The sequence below is a fragment of the Protopterus annectens genome, chromosome 13.part0, assembly GCF_019279795.1.
Source record: "Protopterus annectens isolate FY-2018-M chromosome 13.part0, PAN1.0, whole genome shotgun sequence".
NCBI classification, from domain to species: domain Eukaryota; kingdom Metazoa; phylum Chordata; order Ceratodontiformes; family Protopteridae; genus Protopterus; species Protopterus annectens.
Genome location: NC_056747.1, coordinates 720443526 through 720465521, shown reverse-complemented (window position 1 = coordinate 720465521; position 21996 = coordinate 720443526). Strand labels below are relative to the sequence as shown.

Below are 21996 nucleotides of genomic sequence, written 5' to 3'. Positions count from 1 at the left end.
ACCACGCTACCAATCAGTAAGGTTCCCTGTGCTAAAGACAACAAAGCAATGAGAGCTCAACTCATGAAAAGGCATTTGTCCCAGAAGTCCTATTATGTTAAGTCCAGTAAACCTCTCAATCCATTACGAGAAGGGGTGATAGTGAGGATGCATACATCCAAAGGTTTTGATCACATTGGAGTCATGAAATGTGCATGTCCAGAGCCAAGATTGTACATTATGGAATCACAAGGAGTAGAATTTAGATGGAATCTAAAACATTTGGTACCGGTGTCTGAGCCTGTATTGCAGCATCTTGCCTGTGAAAAATACTCTAGGTCTCAGAGTGAGTTATCCAGTGTTCCAGTTCCAGAAGACATTCCAGTAAATATCCCTGTTCTTGAGAATATTCCCAAAACTCCTGAACTAGATTGTTCCCCAAGGACTGCTGCTAAACCCAGTCCTAATTGCTATATCACTAGATCAGGTCACATTTCCAGACCATGTTCCAGATACACGGCAACTTGGACATGAAGAGTGTGCTTAATTCTCAACGTCTGTATGTCTTTTTCAGATGTCATTTTACTGTGGGCAATCCACTAAAGAGGGAGGATGTAGATCAGTATGCATGTATATCTTTTAGAAGCTTTCTATGGGCTTACACGTGTATAAATACTGAGCACATGCGAGCCAGACTTCCATTTTGTAGAGAGAGCTGTTGAGATGTAAGCATGCATGTATGTAATGGTCTGTCAGTTAATCAGTTTGTTTATATTTTAAGTTGCTGCTATCCATCCTGATGTGTTTTTACATAATGAAGCATATAAACTAACTACCCCACCTGTTCGTGTTGAATCGTAACATAGGACGAGTGACAGCTTCCATTAATTTAGAGGAAAAAAATATGTCAAATGTGCTCATAGCTGGTATATCAACTCAAATAAAAGGCTGGACAAATGGAAGAAGCTTCAAACAGCTATCCAGATGAACTGACAGCTACTTCTCTTAAGTACAGGCCAACACTAAGGGACTCTGGCTAACAAAGTTCGCAGATGACTGCAAACTGGGAGCCATTATTGAATCCCCAAATGATGTGGATACTCTACAAAAGGGCTTTACAGAAAGAGATGCTTGGTGCCAGAGCCAAGGGCTCAACTTCAATGCCAAGAAATGTATAGTTATCCCCTTTGGGAAAAAAACATGTACCCGTGAATTACCATATAGGTGGCAGTACACTAAACACCGAAAGTGTGATGAGACTTAGGGACACAGGTGAACAGTGGTCTCACCTTCGATGACCACATCGCCACAACAGTCAGGAAATCCTTCTATGTGGCACACCTCATCACTAAGGGTTTTTCATCCAGAAAAAAAAGAGGTCATTGTCCCACAGTACTCATCCCTCATTAGACCCATTAAAGAATACAATGCCCCATTTGGTATGTACTTCTCAAGACATCTTCAACAACTGGAAAGGCCGCAGAAATACCTCACTAAAAGAATCACAGGCCTAAAGCAGATGACCTACGCCAACCGCCTTGAAAAACTCCAGCTATACTCTTATCGCATATCGTCTACTCCGAGGCAATCTCTGCTTAACATAAGGCCATGTCAAACCCAGAGCTGTTGGACATACTACACTTAAAGAAATCCCAATCCCTCAGAGCCACATGCTCCAGGGATCTAAACCTTGTCATCACAATAAACAAAACATGCTGGAGGGATAGGTTCCTGACCCAGAGACTCCCCAGACTCTGGAATAGACTGCCCATACATGTCAAGCAGAGTGCCTCTTTGGCCCTCTTCAAAAGGAACCCTGACGATTGATGGGAGAAAGGAAATTCACCCCAGGGATCACGTCAGTCACCCTGCTAGACAGGGGTCCAGGGAAGTAAAATAGTGTGGGAAGAAATAGCCAAGGAATTGTTATGGCTAGGCTTGTATAGGCCCTAGGGCCGATAGCCTAGTCCCAACCTATGAACCTATGATAAAACTGCAGAAATCAGAGGTCAAAATGAAGAAAAGGCTGGCTGAGTATGAGATTGCTCAAGAAGAGCTGTTTCCTGAAGGATCATAGTCATTTTCTGATGCAGAACAGGCCAAGGGGAACTACTGAAGTTTGTCCAACAAAACGTGAGCCATCAAACAGAAGGGGACTCTGCTTCTCATTCTTCTGATAATATAGCTCATAGAGAGACCTTGCCGGTGAAACCTTTTCCAATACTGCATAAGACAAATGCTTGAGATGCAGAAAAAAGCACAGGAGATGACTACAAAAATCAGGAGTACCTTGGATTTGAACCGGAGTCTGGGATTGGAAGATGGAGATGAACAGGAAGACCAGCAGCAATGAAATTAGTGACCAAACACGTTTGTGAAATATGGTATTACAAGAAAAAGTGGCTAAGTGATTGAATTTTTGTTGACTTTGTTAAACTTGGGGACTGACAGGCTTACACCACACATCATGTCATTAATGTCTGTAAGGACACTAAAAGGAAAATAAAAAGGAGGGGGGCACGGGGAGGGAAGAAGTAACTGCAATTAAAATATTTTTTGCTCTTAGCATTTGTATAAAATGTTTCATGATATAAATTGTATGTTGTATATTAAGCATTTTCAGTGAGGTGTTGTATGGGATAAAGATAAGTGTACAGGTACTCTTTTTTGCTCTCTCTTTTAGTTTTAAGAAATGTAGGCATTACAATGCAAAAAAAGAGAAGAAAGCCTGGACAAAAGCACATTTAAGTCAACAGGTCGTAATCTTAGGCTGTTGGGTAGAGGAATTGGGTGCAAAAGTGCACTGATTATAATATATGTAGAAATGAAATATTTTCTTTTACTTCTGTATAGGCGAATGTCTGAATTAATGTCCTTGGCTTAATCTAATGACATTTTTTGTGTAAGCAAGTGGGTTTTAAAAAAATGAGAGACCACACTGTAATGAATAGCTTTCTCTAAGGAAATAAATGCTAAATGCCATTTAAGAAGTCTACAGTTGAGGGCAGCTGTACATTTTGTTCTTATGTTTCAATGGAAACAAGATAACTAAAGGTGAAGGCAATAAATTGACAGGTCTGCACAATGTTTGTTTGTTTACTGATATTTGAGAGCTGGGAAAGTCAGACTGGGCAGAAGCCCATTTTCAGCGAAGGCCTGTGGAGAAAAGGTCCAAAGTATTAAAAAACACTTTAAAAATAACATGAACAACTACTGTTTAAATAATTATACCACATTAGACATAATATGAAAACATTTGTTAAAAACAGATGCAAGTTATATGACAATGATTTAAAATTGAGAGACATTTTAGCCACTTTATAGACAAATTAAAGGTAAGTTAACAGGCATTGCGATATGAAGTAAAAAAGCACGCTTATGGTATATTTAGACTGAAAGGACCAAGACAGAGACGTGAATAGGAGTAAGGAGGTGTAAGTCTTGAATAGGTAGTATTTGTTTCACATTTAGAGATGTAGTTTATCCTAGCTGATGAGCAAGAACAGAACTAGCTTTTGAATAGGAAGTCTTTCAGAATGGTTTTGAAGGATGGGATGGAGATTACTGACCTGATGGATACAAGTAAGGAGTTCTAGGCCTTAGCAAAATAATACAAGCAGAGACAATGCCCAGCAGATTTGATAGGTTTGTGGACAGGCAGGAGTTTTTGCTCACTGGATCATAATGACTAACTGGGAACATAGTTGTGTAGAATGTTACCCAGTGCTGGACAAGCAGATGGATTCTGGATAATTTTATAGGTGGTAATAAGATGTGTATATGTTAGTTGATGGGGTATAGTTCTAACCAGTTTAGTTTTTTTAGTGATATACAATCATGGGTTCTGAAAGGGGGATTTGCTGCAAATTTAGTAACTTTGTTATAGCATTATTCAAGTTTTGATTTTTGGGATGTCTGAAGGTTAGTTAAAGGTGCTAGTGCCATAAAGAAGTGTGGGGAGGAGATACGTAGTGGGAAGTGTAGTTTGAGTTGCGTCAGTGAGAAAGTTTTTGCCTCTATAAAGCATTCCAAGTTTTTGATGAGCTTTTCTTAAGCAATTTTGTATATGCAGGTTGAATTTAAGATCATCATTCACTATACTGAGAGAAGCAAAAAATGAAAACATACAAGGGCAAGCAGTTCAGTAAAAAATAGTTTGAAATTATTGCAAGTAAATAAGAGATCGCAGCTTTTCTGGTAACCAACTACTTCAATGCATTTACTAGAACAGTATATAAAGATAGCCAGAACACTTTTTCTTAAGGGTAAAGGTTAATGTTTTCTGAAAGAATACAAGTTGTTTTTCAGATCCGGGAGGGGAGTAAAGATAACACAAGAACAGACAGCAGTTAGGGTAACTAGCAGCAGAGGCTATTAACATGTGCCTTAGCATGTATAACTTTAATTTTCAGTTAATTAATGCTTCCTGATTTGGGGCAATTGTTCCTATCAGGAGGATTAAACATTATTTGAAGATTTACATAGTTGTATGTGTTTGCTTTAAGTTAACAGGTTATGGGGGTGTTCTGGGGTATGCCTTTTCTTTTTGAGGGTTTTCACTAAAACAAAAGTCTTATAAAATGTGACGTAGGTTAAATGGTGATGACAAAAATACAACTGTATAAAGGATCAACCTGCCTAACAGTGGGTGCATGTAACCCAAAAAATAAAAACAAACGTGTAAAAAATACTGTCATATATATAACAGGTGGGAATAATAACTTCTTATACTAGCTACACAAAGCATGTCATTTTGAACTTGAATGGCCTCACAGGTGTAGACAAAAAGGTAACTGTACTGAATTATATTAAGAAATGCAGAGTGCAAAAAGCAATGCTAAAGGAAAAACATTTGAAAATAAGTAAGCTTGTGAATTTGACAAAGAAAGAATTTTGGGATGGATGTTCAGCAGAATATCAAGAACAAAGGAAAGAGAGAGTAGTTATACTAATTGCTAGATGACCTCCAATAGTGATAGAAGAGAAAAAAAAGAGATAGTAATAGTAGATTTTTGATAATAAGGGGCTACTAATAAGGAAGGAGGATTACACTGGCATATATTTATACTTTACATTGAAATTCCTGTTTGTATTATACTAACTTATCTTTTATACCTAAAACTGCTATTATGAAGCTTAAGGAAATGTTGGGAGAAATAATCAGCTTTTAGTGGGGGATATTACTTACAGGTAGGGAATGGAACCTGATTTGCAACAGTGAGGATGTATCCGGGGGACATAGAAGGGAAAAGATAACAAAAAGAGGGTAGATTTCTGAAGAAATTTATGAAAATATTTGTTATGGAAGATGTGAATTTAGTATTAGGAACACTGAGAGAATTTACATATTATACCCCAAGAGACAATACCTGGGTTAGACTAGACAGAAATTATATTTCACAGGGGGTCTACATCATATGAGCGAATCGCACAAATTGTGAATGCTCATAATATCGAACATACCGAATCTCGAACTTCCTATTGTGGGGGCTGCGCCCCCCCACACCCCCTGTTAAATATATATTCCAACTCAGAGATCGCACTACAGTGAGGAAAGGGCAAATATCCCATTCTTCACTGTGCCACGATCAAAGAAAAAGCACTTTGAGGTCCGGTACGTTCGATATTATGAGCATTCGCAATTTGTGCGATTCACTCATATGATATAAACCCTTTCACAGGAACCTGAAAGCTTTGACACCCATCCAATAACTATTTCAGATCATGTGCCAATAACAACTAAGAAAAAAATGCAGGGTAATGAAGTAAAAATGAGACACTGGTGGTTTGAAACCTACCTGTTAAAGAGAGAGGAATTCAAGGAATGGGTATGGGAAATTATTCAAGAGTTGTTAGGGAAGACATAAATTTCTACTGAAGTTATAGCTAGTGAGTGGGATAAAATGAAAGCAAAATTTAAAAATAAAGTAGAAATAAAAGAACAAGATATGGTTAAGTAGTAACAAGAACTGTTTACAGGTGCTGAGAAAGGTAACAATATTGCAGAATAAGGGGAATCTCAGAACAAGAAGAGGAAGAACTACAGTGTGTTAAAGAGAAAATAAGGGAGTATCTGGATAATACGAGTTCAGAAGGATTGCTATTAGCAACAGTTTCTTGATAACTTCACAGCACAATAACTCTTAGCACAACAAGTTGGGCAACAGAAAGTATAACGAGTTGTTGCCAAACTTAGGGAGCCAATAACAAGAAAAAATAACCAGAGATCCTGTAAAGGTGTTAGAGATATTTTGGAAATTTTGTGAACATTTGTATAAAGTATCGGAATGTGGAAATCATAAAAAAACAAAAAAAAACCTAAAAAAATGCAAATGGAAATATTTATGAAAGCCAAGGTTATAGGTAGATGAAGCTCAACAATTTACAGTCAAGGTAAAGGAGAGGAGATACAAATGGTGACATATAACCAATCTTAAGGAAAGTTTCTAGGAATAGATAGTCTTCCTGTGGAAGTTTGGAAGCTACAAGGGAAGAAAGTGATAAAAGATCTGGAAGTTTTTTTAGCAGTATTTTAAAAAGAAAAGAAGCACTAACATCCAGGAAAAAAGCTGTGGTGGCTGTAACACCTAAAGATGCTAAAGACCCATCAGATCCAGCTTCATATAGGCACATTTTGATTTTATACCATGACTATAATGTGTTTATGCCTTTAATAGCTAAAAGAATGGCAAAGGTGCTGCCAAAATTGACAGATATGGATCAATATGGTTTTGAGGAGGGGAGCCAAACATTTGATAGCATTAACAGAACAATGAAGATCCAGAGGAAGGAAGAATATAAGAAAATACCGCTGCTGTTGGCGAGTCTTGATGCAAAGAAAGCATTCGACATAGAAATCCTGGGTGAGTAGGGCACTGGAAGCATCTGCATTCCCTGATACAACAATAAGGTTAATTAGGATGATATAGGAGGGATCAGAGGCAAAAATTAAAGTGGGAGGATTCCTCTTTGATAAGTAGCGTCTGAGCACAGGAAGTAGGCAGGGTTGTCCTCTTTCTCCTTTGTTATTTGAGTTACATTTAGAGCCACTGGCAAAGAAAGTAAGGGACTCAAATTCAAGGATAGAATTGGTATGGTAATCACGACAAGCTGTCTTTATTTGTAGACGATATTATTTTGTAAGCGATAAAACCAGAAAATGACATCTGAATGTTGTGGAACATTCAGTTTCAAGTTTTTTCATGATATAAAATTAATGAAGACACAACAAAGGCTACAGCTGTAAACTATGTACCCACACATGAATTGGTTCGGCAACACGCATATGTAAAAGGACGCAATAAAATGAAGTATTTAAAGGTAAAGGTTAAAAAGGATTCTGTTATGGCAGCTAAGGCTATGTGGAAGAAACTAAATGAAAGACGGTACAAAAACTGAGTAGTGGAAGTTCATGCTTATAGATATTGAAAGGAAGATACAAGCAGTGAAAATATTTTTAGTTTGTTAAGTTCTATATAAAGGTCTGGCATATTTTTATCATCCAGAGAATTTGTGGACAGTAACTAAAGATTTGAAGGATTTTATCTAGGAGGGGAAGATGGCAAAGCTCAAGTGGGATAAGTTGATCCTTCCAAGAGAAAGTACAGTTGTGTACACTTACCATAAATGTAGATGTTCGAATGTATTCACTTTTGCAGTCATTACATTTGGGTTATCTGCTTGCAGGTAGCCCTCAGTCGGTCTGATTATCAAAGTCTTGGGTCCTGCGTCGGTTGCCGTCTCATCCTACATGACGTCAGGTTGTTTGGGGTATAAAGCATGCAGCCGACGCCATTACATCAGTTTTTCTTGCCCCAGATGTCATGTGCCCCCATAATGGGAAGCATTTATATACAAGGTTACACCTCCAACAAAAATCAAATACACCAGAAAGCTTCAAGTATAGTAAACAAGAAGAGAGGTATAGTCAATAGAAGTCAGGGGGCTGGAGGGAGGGTAACCAGGATTGCAACAGTGAATACACTCGAACATCTACGTTTATGGTAAGTGTACACAACTGTACTATGTTCTTAGTGTTTCACTGTTGCAGTCATTACATTTGGGTAGATTCCCAAAGCTAAGGAAGGGAGGAGACAATTAGATAGCATTAAGACCAGCTATTAGGCCCTGCAAGACTGCAGTGGCAAAACCAGATCTGGATTTAGAAAAAATTGGCAAGTGGTAATACTTGGTGAAAGTATGTACAGAACTCCAGGTAGCAGCTTCTAGGATGTCCCTGGTAGGAACACCTGTGAGAAAGGCTGTGGAAGTAGATGCAGCCCTGGTGGAATGGGTCTTATCCCCTGTGGCATAGGTTTTCCATGGTGCTTATAGCAGAAATGAATGCAATGGCCTATCCACTTGGAAATGGTTTACTTTGAAATGGCCTTCCCCTCTGCCCCTGCAGCAAATGCAACCAGCAGTTGTTCAGACTTCTGAGAGGCTTAGTCCTGTCCAAGTAAAATCAAAGTGGTCTGTGCATGTCCAAGGAGTGCAGTATTCATTCTCCTTTGTTCTGAGGAAGGTTGGTAAATGAATGGACTGATTAAGGGCCACAATGGATACCACCTTGGGCATAAAGGAAGGATTGGTCCTCAGGGACACCCTGTCCGCATGAAAGATGATGAAAGGCTCCACTGCCATGAGGGCCTGTTATTCAGACACCCTTCTAGCTGAAGTGATGCTAGAAGGAAGGCTGTTTTCCAAGAAAGGAATTTCATCTCTGCAGTTGCAGCTGGCTCAAAGGGAGGTAGAGTGAGCTTTTTCAATTTAAAAAGTTAAGGTCCCAGGCTGGAGTAGGGGCTCTCCTGGGTGGTCTTACGTTTTTGGCCCCTCTGAGGAATTGCTTCAGCAGTGGATGAGAGAAGAGTGGTGGCTCAGTATTATAATGTGCTGAAATGGCAGAGGCATGCATTTTAATGGAAGAAAAAGAAAGGCCCTTTGAAGCATCTCAGTTAATTATTGAAGAATATGCGGTAAATTGGGCACTGTTGTGCCCATCCCCTGAGTTTGGCTCCAGGAACAGAATCTTTTCCACTTTTCAGCATAGGATTTTCTAGTACTGGTCCTCCTTGCCTCCAGAATGACATCCATCACTTGCTTACTGAGGGATGGTAATGGATAGCTCAGGTAATTAGCCAGGCTGCAAGGTTCAGGGTTTGAAGGTGGGGGTGCAGAATCTGGCCCTCTTGCTGCGACAGCAGGGAAGGGATTTGAGGCAGGTGCCATGGTTCCAGCATTGACACACTGCACAAGAGGGGGTACCAGTGTTGGCATGGCCAGTCTGGTGCAATGAGTATTGTCCTTGGTTTGTCCTGTTTGATCTTTAGTAGAACTTTTGAGAGGAGAGGGGGAAGGTATAAACTGAAAGGCTTTCCCAGGTGAAGGACACTGCATCCACTTTCCAAGCTTGCCTGTGGGGAGTCCTTGTGCAGAATTTGTCCAGTTGGTAGTTCTGAGGGGAGGCAAACAGATCTCTCTCTGTGCTCCCCCATTTGTTTCTCAAAATATTGACTATCTTTGGTTCCAGTTTCCACTCGTGTGGGTCCATGAGATTTCTGCTTAGGTTGTCTGCCAGTGTATTTAGTTTGCCTGGCAGGACTTGATCTTGTAGATGCACTTGGTAGCGCAAAGCTGTGTTCCACAGAGTCGTGGCTAGTTTGCAGAGAGGGTATGAGTGGGTTCCCCCCTGCTTGTTTATGTACCGCATAACAGTGGTGTTGTCTGTTGTTACCAATAATTGTCCTGGAAGAATGTGGTCCTTGAAGGCTGTCAGAGAATTCTGCACAACTAACATTTCTTTTTGACTGACATGCAAGTGCACTTGACTCGGGTTCCATTTGCCCTGAATGCACTGACCTGCCAAGTGGGCCCCCCATGCATAGTCTGATGCGTCTGTTGTTAGGGTTTGGGTGGCAGGGGGTAGAGTGAATGGCAGTCCCTTGTTCTGGTGGCAGGCCTTTGTCCACCAAAGGAACTCTGTCTTTATACAAGGAATGATAGGAATCATTGATTCTAGGTCCTGAGAATGTTGACACCATAGGTTTTTTTAGATACCACTGCAGCTTCCTCATATGCAGTCTTGCATATGGAATTAGTAGAATGCAAGAGGCCATGAACCCCCGGGCTTGCAGTATTTTCCTTGAAGATAGCTGGGTCTTTGTGGCCAGTAGCTTGAAGTCGGATGTCAAACTTGTTTCTCTGGCGTGAGGTATGCCGTCTGGGAAGTTGTATTCAAGCTTGCTCCCAGGAATACAATTTTTTGGCAGGGTACTAGGTGTGATTTATTTTCGTTTATGGTGTACCCCAGTGAAGTTAGTAGTTTCTTTACAAATGTCAGATGATTTAATAGTATGTCCTAGCTTTCTGCCTGAATTAGACAATCGTCCAGGTATGGGTATATTAGAATATTTCTTTGCCTGCAGAATGCAATGACTGGAGCTAGGCACTTTGTGAATACCCTGGGCACAGTAGATAAGCCAAAGGGCAGTGCAGAGAGCTGATGGTGCATGTAGCCTTCTCTGAAGCGTAGGTATTTTCTGCAAGATTCCCTTATTGGGATGTGCAAGTAAGCTTCCTTTAAATCCAATGTTGCTAACCAGGCATTTTGCCTAGCATGGGAAGCAGCTGATGAAGAGTTAGCATTTTGAATTTTGGGATTACCAAAAAGGTGTTTTGGATAGACAGGTCCAGGATAGGATGCCAAGAATTGTCTTTTTTGGGTACCAGGAAAAGTCTTGAGTAAATACCTTGCCCCCATTCCTCTTCTGGGACAGGTTGAACAGCCCTGATACTTAGAAGAGAGAGAACCTGCTTTTGAGCCTCCGCCCACTGGTTTGGAGGTAGGTCTGGCCAACCGTTTAGGGTTGGTAAGGAGTGGAAGTGGAATCTGTATCCTTGGGAAACTTTATTTAAAACCCATTTGTCTTGGGTAAGGAGTTCCCAGTTTTTTGCATGCAGGGTGATCTTTCCCCCTAAAGGAACAGTCAGTTGAGCAGGGCTTGGAAGGATTAAGGTTAAGTCATTGTGACAGTTTACCATAGGTGGGTGTCTTACTACTTCCAGCTTTGGAAGTGGGAGCCCCCCACTGCTTAGACCTGTGAGTACCTTGAGACTGAAGCCTGGGTGGTCTGCTGGTCCTGGGTTTGGACTGAGAAGGCCTGAAGAGACAGCAAAGGATCAATTCTTAGAAGGCCAGTGCCTACTAAATCTGGGAGGCTGTACTTGCAGGAAATCTTTAACAATTTGCATAGATTTAGCTTTTTCCTCCATATTTTTAAGTACTTCTTCTGCTTTGTTGACAAACAGGCAGTCTTGGTTTAAGGGAGCATCCAGCAATTTAGCTTTAACATGATCTGGCAAAGTTTGCTCCTTAAGCCAAGCATGCCTTCTAAGTACAGACCCAGTGACAGCAGCCCTGCAAGATGCCTCTAATGAATCAAAACCACATTGCAAAGTATGTTTACAAACTTGTTCAGCACAATGCATTAAATCCTGTAATTCTTTATTTTCAGCACAGTCAGGAATCAACATAATTTTCTGTTTAAGTAACCCAATAATATGCTGCTGATACTTTAACATATGAAACTGGCAGTTTAAGGCCCTAATGGCCAAAGTAGCAGAAGTGTATACCTTCTTACCCCATCTGTCCAGGGCCCTGGAATCTCTATCAGAGAGAGTAGGGGTTTTGGCAGTAGTAGCCTTAATGCCTTTGGATCCCTGTGAAATGGTTTCTGGATCCACTGTAGGATTCTTAAAGAGGAACGTGTGAGAGTCAGGTACTCTGTAATACCTGTCAGGTTTCCTGGGAGCCGGAGGTAAAGTGTCTGGGGCCAGGCTAGATTCCAAGAAGGCATCATCTACAATGTCCAGTACAGATGGGACAGCTAAAGGCCTGTGCTGAGGTAGGAGCAAAAATTCCCTAAGCCTCTTTCTGGAGTCAGAGAAATCCTGCCTTTCCCAGCAGAAGTGCTCCCCAAGAGTATGCAAAGTTTCACCAAAAGAGAAATCTTCTGGAGGGGAAGCACAGGGAATGGAGTCCTCTGCATCAGAATCCTCACAGGTAGATACGGGCAAATCCTGGTCATCAGAAAAACAGAAACTTCAGAATCATGATCAGAAGAATCAGAAGGAAAATCAGTTCTAGGTCTCTTAGGGAGAAGGGTGGCTTCCCCTGATTAGAGTAATAAGGTCTTCAGCCATTCTTATCATTTGTTTTTTAGGCATAGGGGCCTGAACATGCGGTCTGGGCGTCAGTTTTCTAGGCGTGGATCGAGTTTTAGGCCTTGAAGAAGAAGATGGTGTCTGTTTAATATGCAAGTCAGTAAGGCCTGAATACACCCTCAGAAGTCGGTGACTGCACAGCGGCTACGGACCCATCCAAGGTAGAGACATCCATAGGTTCCATAGTCGAAGAAGCATCTCGCGGTATACTCCAAATGGGTCTCAGTAGAGGCCAGCAAATCTGAAGTAGCTGGTATCAGGGGCTGCGAAAGCGCATCACCGAGTACCGGTGAACTGACTACTAGCTTAACGGAAACGGCATCAGCAGCTTTGGACCTATGCGGTCTGCCTCTGTCTTTATCTTTGCGTTTTTTTCGGAATGTCGGTAGTTGGGTGGCTTACCGACACCATTTCTGGATAATTGAACTGTGTACCAAAATAGTTAGATGCAAAAATGAACAGACGACGAATAGTTCGAGGATTGATTAAGGGACAAAACCGACAGTGAGGGACGTCATGGTCTGGGCCTAGGCAAGGAATGCAGTACGAATTAAAAGCTTTATGAGGTATTTGCTTTCCACAAGTAATACAATTGTTAACTTTTACTGACATCGGTTTACAGCAAGAAAAAGGAACCCCAATGGGGTACTTAGCTTTGTTGAAGACTTCGGATCTGAAACTCGAAAACGATAATTTCAGGAGTCGGCTGACTGGCACTTGCAAACTACTTCTGCTTCGGGCACCGTATGGCAAGAAAGACTGATGTAATGGTGTCTGCTGCATGCTTTATACCCCTGACTACCTGCCGTCATGGAAGGTGAGACGGCAACCGAAGTAGTACCCAAGGCTTTGATGATTAGGCCGACTGAGGGCCACCTGCAAGCAGATAACCCAAATGTAATGACTGCAACAGTGAAACACGAACATCAAGGTGGTTTAGGATTACATGATTTGAAGGGATATTTTAGAGCTACACAGTTAAAGCGTATATGCCTAACACAAGCAGAAAGCTATAATTCAAAGTGGAAATGGATGATGATGATGATGGGGTCAAATTCAAGAAATAAGGAGGGAGTGGGATTTTGGATGCAAATCCTTAAGGAAAATAACAGCAGAAAGTATTCTAAGAACTAAGCTAACACAAGAATGGAGGAAGGATATTCTGCCAACAGGGATGTCTGCTATTTGGAATAAAGAGAAAGGGCAAGAGTAGGTTGTAATTTACTGCAGAAAATTGGCAAAGAAACCACGGTACTGGACTGCAGGCAAGAGACTGCCTTCTCCATCAAAGATTTATATCGAAGTATAGGCAAAGATAAAGGGATTGAAAGACCTGATCTCAGAGAGTTTTTGGATTAATCTAAAACAGAAGCTGCTACTGCACAATAACTATAGGAATCAATCAAAGGAGGTTAAAAAGATTGGGAAGAAAGACTGGATATGCAATTCACAATGGGAGGACATACGTACGACTCCCAAAAATGCAACAGAGTCTAGAAGATTTAGGATTTTTCCTTGGAAATGTTTGCACAGGTATTTTTATACCTCAAGGAGATTTCAATATTTTTTTTTTTTACTCGGGTAGATGGCAAATGCTGGAAGTGTGATGGGGAAGAAAAAGGTAACTGAGAAAATATGTTTTGGGAGTGTAATGAGTTGGCACACTTTAAAAATTCCCTACAGAGTACTCTAAGAAATACTGAGTGAGCAAATGGGTGTAACTTAGGAGTTTTTTTTTTTTTTTTTTTAACCTACGATACAAGATCTGAATTGCCTGGACATAGCAAGGCCTTAAGTTTAATTCTGGTGGCTGCCACAAAACAATAACTAGAAAGTGGAAGCTAGAAACAAATATTTCAAGAAATATTATTAGTAAATAATATATCAATATCAGTCCTAAACAAATAGTCCCTAATAGTTTTATCTAGTTATTAAAAGATTTTTGTATAAATGGAATTACATCCTCTTCTCAAATTCCCTATTTAAATAACAATTTCCTCTCTCCAAAAGTTTATATATTCTAACCACTGCATTAAAGACTTAATATTTTCTACATTTCCCAATTGCATATACAAATGACTTCTTAGAAACTTATAACTTCAACAAAATGACAGCACTGAAACAACAAAGTAAATTAATTTATTGGCATCAATTCTTAAATAGAACTGATATGTATACTGTTGAAAATTTAAAGTACAAATACAATCAAGATTCTGACAACTGGTTAATTTTACAAATATTTAGAGATTTTGTGAACACAGACATAAATAAGACATTTATCCTAAATAAGAAATCATTCTGCAAATTATTGTAATTAATGATAAATATCAATAATAATGCAATGAAAATAAATCATATTTGTCAATAATTTATAACATTCTTAAGTTATATTTCATCATACATTTAGGCAATTCCTATTGAACTACTCCTCAAAAATTAATAACAAAGACTTCTCTGAAGAACACAAGAAATTAATATTAAAATCTACACAGAAAAATAATCTTCTATATACTGGAAAATTTTCATTTGGAAATTTTTACACAGAGCTTTTATCATTCATAACAAAGTTACAATTATTTATAAATCAAACAGAATTAAATGCTGGAGACGTGATTCTGAAACAATAGCTGACTGGACGCATATGGTATATGAATGTGAAGTCATCTCCCCTTTTCAGAAAGAAATTAACTTCATTCACGCACTATGGTCAGATAGATGCTGCTGTTCTTCTTTTGGCTTTTCCCGGTTAGGGGTCACCACAGCAGAACTCCGGTCGCCACAGCAGAACTCTGGTCCGCTAATGATTGGCAGTAGATTTTTTACAGTGCCGAGGTGCCAGCTCGACGCCCAACCTTCAACGAAGGCACACCCATTCACGCACGTCTTTTGAATGCTACTCAACCACGGGGAGGACATGCAGACTCCACACAGAATGCGCTTTAGCCGAGAATCTAATGGGAGAACCTCTTGCTGTGAGGCAACAACGCTACCGCTGCACCACCATGGCTTCTATTATGGTCAGATAGATGCAATATTTCTAAATCTTTCGTTTTATTTAATGCTGTGATTCCTGACATAATTCCAAAAACCCAAGTGCCTCTTCTTTGGTCTATTCTTGCTATAGCCAGAAAAGTGATTACTAAAAATTGGAAAAATAAAGTTACCCTCTAGTGTTGAATTTATTAGTATGGTAAAAAGTGTTTGCAGTACTGAACTGCATAGTATAAAGATAAGAACTTCTAATATTACAAATTCATATAAATATTGGCTTAAACTTAAAGACGTGCTTGAAAAATATTAATTGTTGATATATAACTTTGATGTACTCAACAGCTGTGGACCTATGCAAATAGTTACTTGTTTGTTTTATAACTGATTTGTTTATCTACTGTTTTAAAAGCAAATAAAAAAAACAGAAAATAAAATTTAAACCAACTGTATTTGTAGTAATGAATATTTTAACAGAGATATAAGAACTGGAAGTGGGATCTTTAGAAAATGGTGGGATCAAATTGCACAGAAAAATGGGAATTGTGGAAACAATACATGCAGAATAATGTTTTGGAGGAGGAGTGAGGTTTAAGGTAAGGCAGGAATTGAGCAATTTATGTAATTTTGGACTGATGACAACTGTATAATAGAATGTATGTGATGTATAATATCTGTAACTGAGAACATGTTAACATGGTTTGTATTCTTTTACATACATTATACTTGCCTATGTCTTAAGTGATAATTCAGTAAATGTGTTAAAAATTATTTTGGAACTGATTGAAACACAGTCTTGTCAAATGACCAGTACCCTCAACAGATGTGCTTTCAGATCTGCTGATAATAAATTCCATTAAATAAGAATTTTATTTTCTGTAGAAGGGCAAGTTCTTATACATATCAATTTGGAGATCTCCCTAACACTGAACGTGGTATAATCTCTGTAAACAGGGAGCAGACACAACTCTGTACATAGAACTGTTCATCTCCATCTGTGATAAATGTTTTCACCTTACCTTACATAACATATCACTCAACCAATGGGTCACTCGATGAGAAAGTCTGTTACCCACCTCTCAATGAGCTGCCCTTCAATATTATGGGCTGCTCCCAAAATTGTAACTAAATGACATCTAAGAAATAGAAATAAAAACTAAATTTCCCTAACTAAAACTACTCTGGTGAGAAGGGGTTGCAGAAGCATCTTATGTAAGTAGAAACTAGCTTTATGCAGAGCACTGAGGTTTACAAAAGCCACCAAAAATTGTGAACATCCTTCCAAATAACTCTGGAGTTGTGAACAGGGGTTATATTTCTTGCACATTATTCTGTAAATAAAGCACTATATGTTCAGTTGTGGAAACTCAAATTTTAGGAACAATTTAAAATTTGAAGCAATCAAGTACAGCAGACAAGATTACAATTTAACTCAGTGCAATAAAAGATAAATACTCATGACCTACATAAAACTACAAAACCTGGCTTGTTTCAATACTTATAAACATTTACAAATAATTACCTTGAGAACACAGTTGCTGTTGACAAGGAGGTTTCCTGGTTTAATGTCTCGATGCAAAATGCCAGCTGAATGCAGGTATTTCAGACCTGGAATGCCAAATAAACAATGATTAAACTACTACTTTCTCAGTCAAAAAAAAGTTTGCCTAAAAACTTTTGAAGTTTAAAATGCTGTCAAACAAAGTCTAATATAACCCCACCTTTTCCAAGGAATGGACTGATGTTTACCACAGGAAATGTTCCACAATATTCAGGTTCTTTGGAGTTTTTTTTTTTTTTTTTTGGGGGGGGGGGTGCCCTGATGCCTACCAAACATTAGCCAGACTCAAATGACTAATTGGTCTGTCTGTTCTCTGATGGATGACAGCTGGTTCCAAGCCCATTCATTTCCACAGGGCAAGAACCAGTAGTGAGGTTATCATCCAAGCATCCATCATGGCTTTTTGCAGCATGTCCAACTCACTTTTCTACTATGCACACATAGTGTCTACTGCAGAGGAAGCAATGGACTCACAGTGTTAAATGCCCCTGCCTCCATATGCAACTCAAAGCCCCGTCTCTATTTCATTGCAGCATGCCTGTGTGAACCTAGTCTTCATCAGTGGTTCAACTGTGGATGAACTATGGATCTGCCTATGCAGATACAGGAAGTATTAAAGTGGTACAGATAAAAAGTAACACAATTTATCTAATCTACAAATATTCAGTAAACACAGCAAAGTGATTTTTATATAAACAAAAATATCTAATAAGCACTATGCTAGTACCATTTTATATCAACTGAATTACCAAAAGACTACAGTGGCATATAAATGCACATTTTGTTAGAGAGGGAAAGGATATAAGGGGAACAAGTTAGAGGTGGAGAGTACACTGAAGCGTATGTGGAATTAAGCATTTTTAGTGAGAGTGGAATAGTAGTAAAGAGAAAATGCAGTTCTACAGGGACGTTAAGTATGTTTTCATTTTTATGGACAAATGTTTTGACAAGATTCTACTCCTTGGTTTGCAGGTTTCAATTTCTACAGTTTAGCAACATAAAAAGTGGATGTTAGAGTGTTCACCCTGCTGCAGTCATCACACTTGTCATCAGGCGGTCCCGCAGTTGGCCGGATTTCCAAAGTCTTGGTCCGACGTCGGTTGCTGTCGCCTCATCCCTGACGTCAGTGCGCCAGGGGTACATATATTGCAACAGACGCCATTTTCTTCGGTTTTTCTTGCCCCAGATGTCAGGTGCCCCCAAAAGGGTGATCAGAATTAGTACCAAATGGTGTGAACACTGCACAAACACAAAATCCCTTCAGCTATAAGCAAATACATCAGTAAGGTATAGTAGAGATTTAGTCAGTAGATCAGAGGGGATGGAGGGAGGGTAACCTGGACTGCAGCAGGGTGAACACTCGAACATCTACATTTATGGTAGGTACAAAACTGTACTATGTTCATCGTGTTACCCTGCTGCAGTCATCACACTTGGGTAGAATCCCAAAGCTAAGGTAGGGGGGAGGTATCATAGAGGGTTAGTGGAGGCAATGAGGCCCTGCAGAACTGCAGTGGCGAAGCCCGCCCTTGACTTAGAGTAAAGAGGTAAGTGATAGTGTTTGGTGAAGGTGTGTACAGAACTCCAAGTGGCAGCTTCTAAAATTTCCTTGGTAGGAACCCCCCTTAGAAAGGCTGTTGAGGTAGCTGTAGCCCTGGTAGAGTGGGATCTAATGGTAGGAGGAACTGGTTGCCCATGATGGGTATAACAGAACCGTATGCAATGGCCTATCCATTTAGAAATGGTTTGCTTGGATATAGCCCTCCCTTGAGAAGCTGTAGCATAGGATACAAAGAGCTGGTCAGTTTTTCTGAAAGCCTTAGTTTTATCCAAGTAGTAACGAAGCTGTCTGTGAATGTCCAAGGAATGCAGGAGTCTCTCACCTTTGTTCTGTGGATTGGGGAAGAAAGTGGGTAAGTGGATGGTTTGATTTAAAGCTACACTGGAAACCACCTTAGGCATAAAGGAAGGATTAGTTCGTAGAGACACTCTGTCATGATGAAAAATGAGGAAAGGTTCCACTGCCATTAGTGCCTGTAATTCTGAGACTCTCCTAGCTGAAGTTATTGCCAGGAGCAGGGCAGTCTTCCAAGATAGGAACTGAAGGTCTGCAGAGGAAGCTGGTTCAAAGGGAGGTAACGTTAGTTTTTCCAGAACAAAGTTGGGGTCCCATGTTGGTGTAGGAGCTCTTCTAGGTGGTCTAATGTTTTTTGCCCCTCTGAGGAACTGCCTTAGAAGAGGAGTTGAAAATAAAGGTGGATTTGTGTCGTAGTGAGCTGAAATAGCTGAAGCATGGATTTTAATTGAGGAAAGGAAAGTCCTTTGTGCAACATCTCAGCTAAATACTGTAGAATGTGAGGTTGAGTTGTGTCTTGGCCTTTAGCTTGGTTCCAGGCACAAAACCTTTTCCATTTGTCCGAGTAAGCCTTCCTGGTGCTTGGCCTCCTGGCTTCCAGAATAACATCCAGAACTGCTTGTGAAAGAGGAGCTGGTTGGGTGTTTAATAGATATGCCATGCAGCCAGATTCAAGGTTTTGAGCTGGCTGTGTAGAATCTGTTTGTTTTGTTGCGTGAGCAAATGGGGTATTTGAGGCAATATCCATGGTGGGCTCTGAGCCATATTCTTCAATAGCGGGTACCAGTGCTGGCGTGGCCAGTCTGGGGCTATGAGAATCAGTCATGGTTTCTCCTTTTTGACCTTCAAGAGAACCTTTGTGAGAAGAGGTAATGGAGGAAAGGCATATGCTGTTAGGTTTTTCCAACTGAAGGAGAGAGCATCCACTTTCCAAGTTTAACGGTGGAATGTCCTTGTACAAAATTTTGTCAGTTGGTAGTTTTGAGGACTGGCAAACAGGTCTATATTTGGAAGGCCCCATTTTTGAGTTATCATTGTAAATATTTGTGGGTCTAGTTTCCACTCGTGGGGATCTTTGATGTTTCTGCTTAGGTCGTCTGCCAATGTGTTTTTTTGTCCTGGCAGGAATTGAGCTTGTAACTGGACTTGGTAGGGCAGGGCTGTGTTCCATAAGATCATTGCTTGCCTGCAAAGAGGGTAGGAATGTGTGCCCCCTTGTTTGTTTATGTACCACATTACTGTGGTGTTGTCCGTCTTTATTGCAAGTTGTCCTGGATGTAGTAGATCCTTGAAGGCTGTCAGAGCTTTCTGTACAGCTAGCATCTCTTTTTGATTTATGTGCAGTTTTCTTTGTTCTGCAGTCCATAGGCCTTGAATGCATTTGTCCTGCCATGTGTGCCCCCCCCCCAGGCATAGTCTGAAGCATCTGTTGTGATAGTTTGCCTGGTTGGGGGCAAGGTGAAAGGCTGACCCTTGTTGAAGTGACATGCCTGTGACCACCATAGAAGTTCCTGTTGAAGGCAGGGAATGAGAGATATCATTGTGTCCAAGCTGTGGCTGTGTTGAGACCATACACTTTTTAGGTACCACTGTAATTTCCTCATATGCAGTTTTGCAAATGGTATTATCAGAATGCAAGATGCCATGAAGCCCAAAGCCTGCAGAATTTTTCTTGCAGTTAATTGGGTCTTTGTTGCCATTATCTTGAAATATTGAGTCAGCTGTAGTTGCTTGTCTGGTGTAAGATAAGCCTTCTGGGCCGTTGTGTCCAAGCTGGCACACAGGAATGTCATTTTTTGCGAGGGTACTAGTTTTGACTTCTTTTTGTTTACTGTGTACCCCAGACAATTTAGGAGATGCTTCACAAAAGCCAGATGATGTAAGAGAATGTCTTTGCTTTCTGCTTGGATGAGGCAGTCGTCCAGGTATGGATATATTTGAATTCCTCTGTCTGCAGTATGCAATTGCTGGTGCCAGGCATTTTGCGAAAACTCTGGGCGCAGTAGATAAGCCAAAGGGCAGTGCAGAGAATTGATAATGAGTTGAACCTGCAATGAAACGGAGGTATCTTCTGCAACTTTGTCTGATAGGGACATGCAGGTATGCCTCCTTGAGGTCCAATGATACTAGCCATGCTTCCTTGCCCAACATGGGAAGTAGCTGCTGTAGTGTTAGCATCTTGAATTTGGGAACTTGTAGGTAAGTGTTTAGAATTGAAAGGTCCAGAATTGGTCTCCAAGCATTGTCCTTTCTTGGTACTAGAAAGAGCCTTGAGTAAAATCCTTGGCCTTGCTCTCGAGTCGGTACCCGTTGAATGACTCTCATGGCCATGAGAGCTGTAATTTGTTTTTGTGCCTCTGCCCATTGATTTTGTGGCAGGTTTGGCATTCCTCTTTTCATTGGCAAGGTGTGAAAGTGGAATCTGTATCCTCGTAAAATTATGTCTAGGACCCATTTGTCCTTTGTGACCATGTGCCAGTTGTCTGCAAAAAGTGCTAGTTTTCCCCCTAAGGGGGCTGTCAAAAGAGTTTTGCTTGGTCAGTTGAGGTGCAAGTCATTGAGTTTGCCTTCTGGTGGGTTGAGACCTGTCTTCTCCTCCCTTCTGGATTGTAGTGCCCCATTGGCGAGGTTTATACTGGGCTTGTGGTTGTCCTCTGCCCCTTGGGTGCCTGTATTTACCCCTCTGAGGTCTGTCAATGGCTGGAAAGGACCAATTTTTTGTTGGCCAGTTTCTGCTGAAGCGAGGGGGTTGTACTTGTAGGAAATCTTTGACTGTCTGCATTGATTTGGCCTTATCTTCCATTTTCTTTAAAACTTCTTCTGCTTTAACTCCAAAAAGAACATCCTGCTGTAAGGGAGCATCTAGTAGTTTTGCTTTAACATGATCAGGCAGACTTTGTTCCTTTAGCCAAGCATGCCTACGTATAACCGATCCAGTGACAGCCTCCAAAGAATCAAACCCACATTGTAAGGTATGTTTGCCCACCTGCTCAGTGGCGTGCAACAAATCCTGTACTTCTTTCAATTCAGGTTGTTGGGGAAGGGAGGTTATCTTTTGTTTTAACTGAGAGATTAGAAATTGCTGATACTTAAGCATATGAAATTGACAATTTAGTGCCCTCATAGCTAATGTGGCTGAAGTGTAAACCTTTATCCCCCACCTGTCTAGTGCTCTGGAATCTCTCTCAGAAGGTACTGGGTTTTTAGCCATGGAAGCCTTAGCCCCCTTGGGACCCTGGGAGATAGTCTCTGGATCAGCTACTGGGCTTTTGTAAAGAAATTTGTGGGAATCAGGTACTCTGTAGTATCTGTCAGGCTTAGCCGGAGCAGGAGGAAGAGAGTCTGGGTTGAAACTGGATTCTAAATAGACATCATCCACAATGTCCAAAAC

General features: G+C 40.4%; 1 protein-coding gene across 1 annotated transcript in view; it reads right to left on the bottom strand.

Moving 5' to 3' along the window:
• Nucleotides 1-21996, bottom strand: part of NLK (nemo like kinase) — a 1170696-nt gene that overhangs the window by 439769 nt on the left and 708931 nt on the right. The window contains exon 5 of the mRNA XM_044054405.1: nt 16712-16797. Within this exon, the coding sequence (XP_043910340.1) occupies nt 16712-16797 (86 nt within the window). The remainder of the gene's footprint in view (nt 1-16711; nt 16798-21996) is intronic.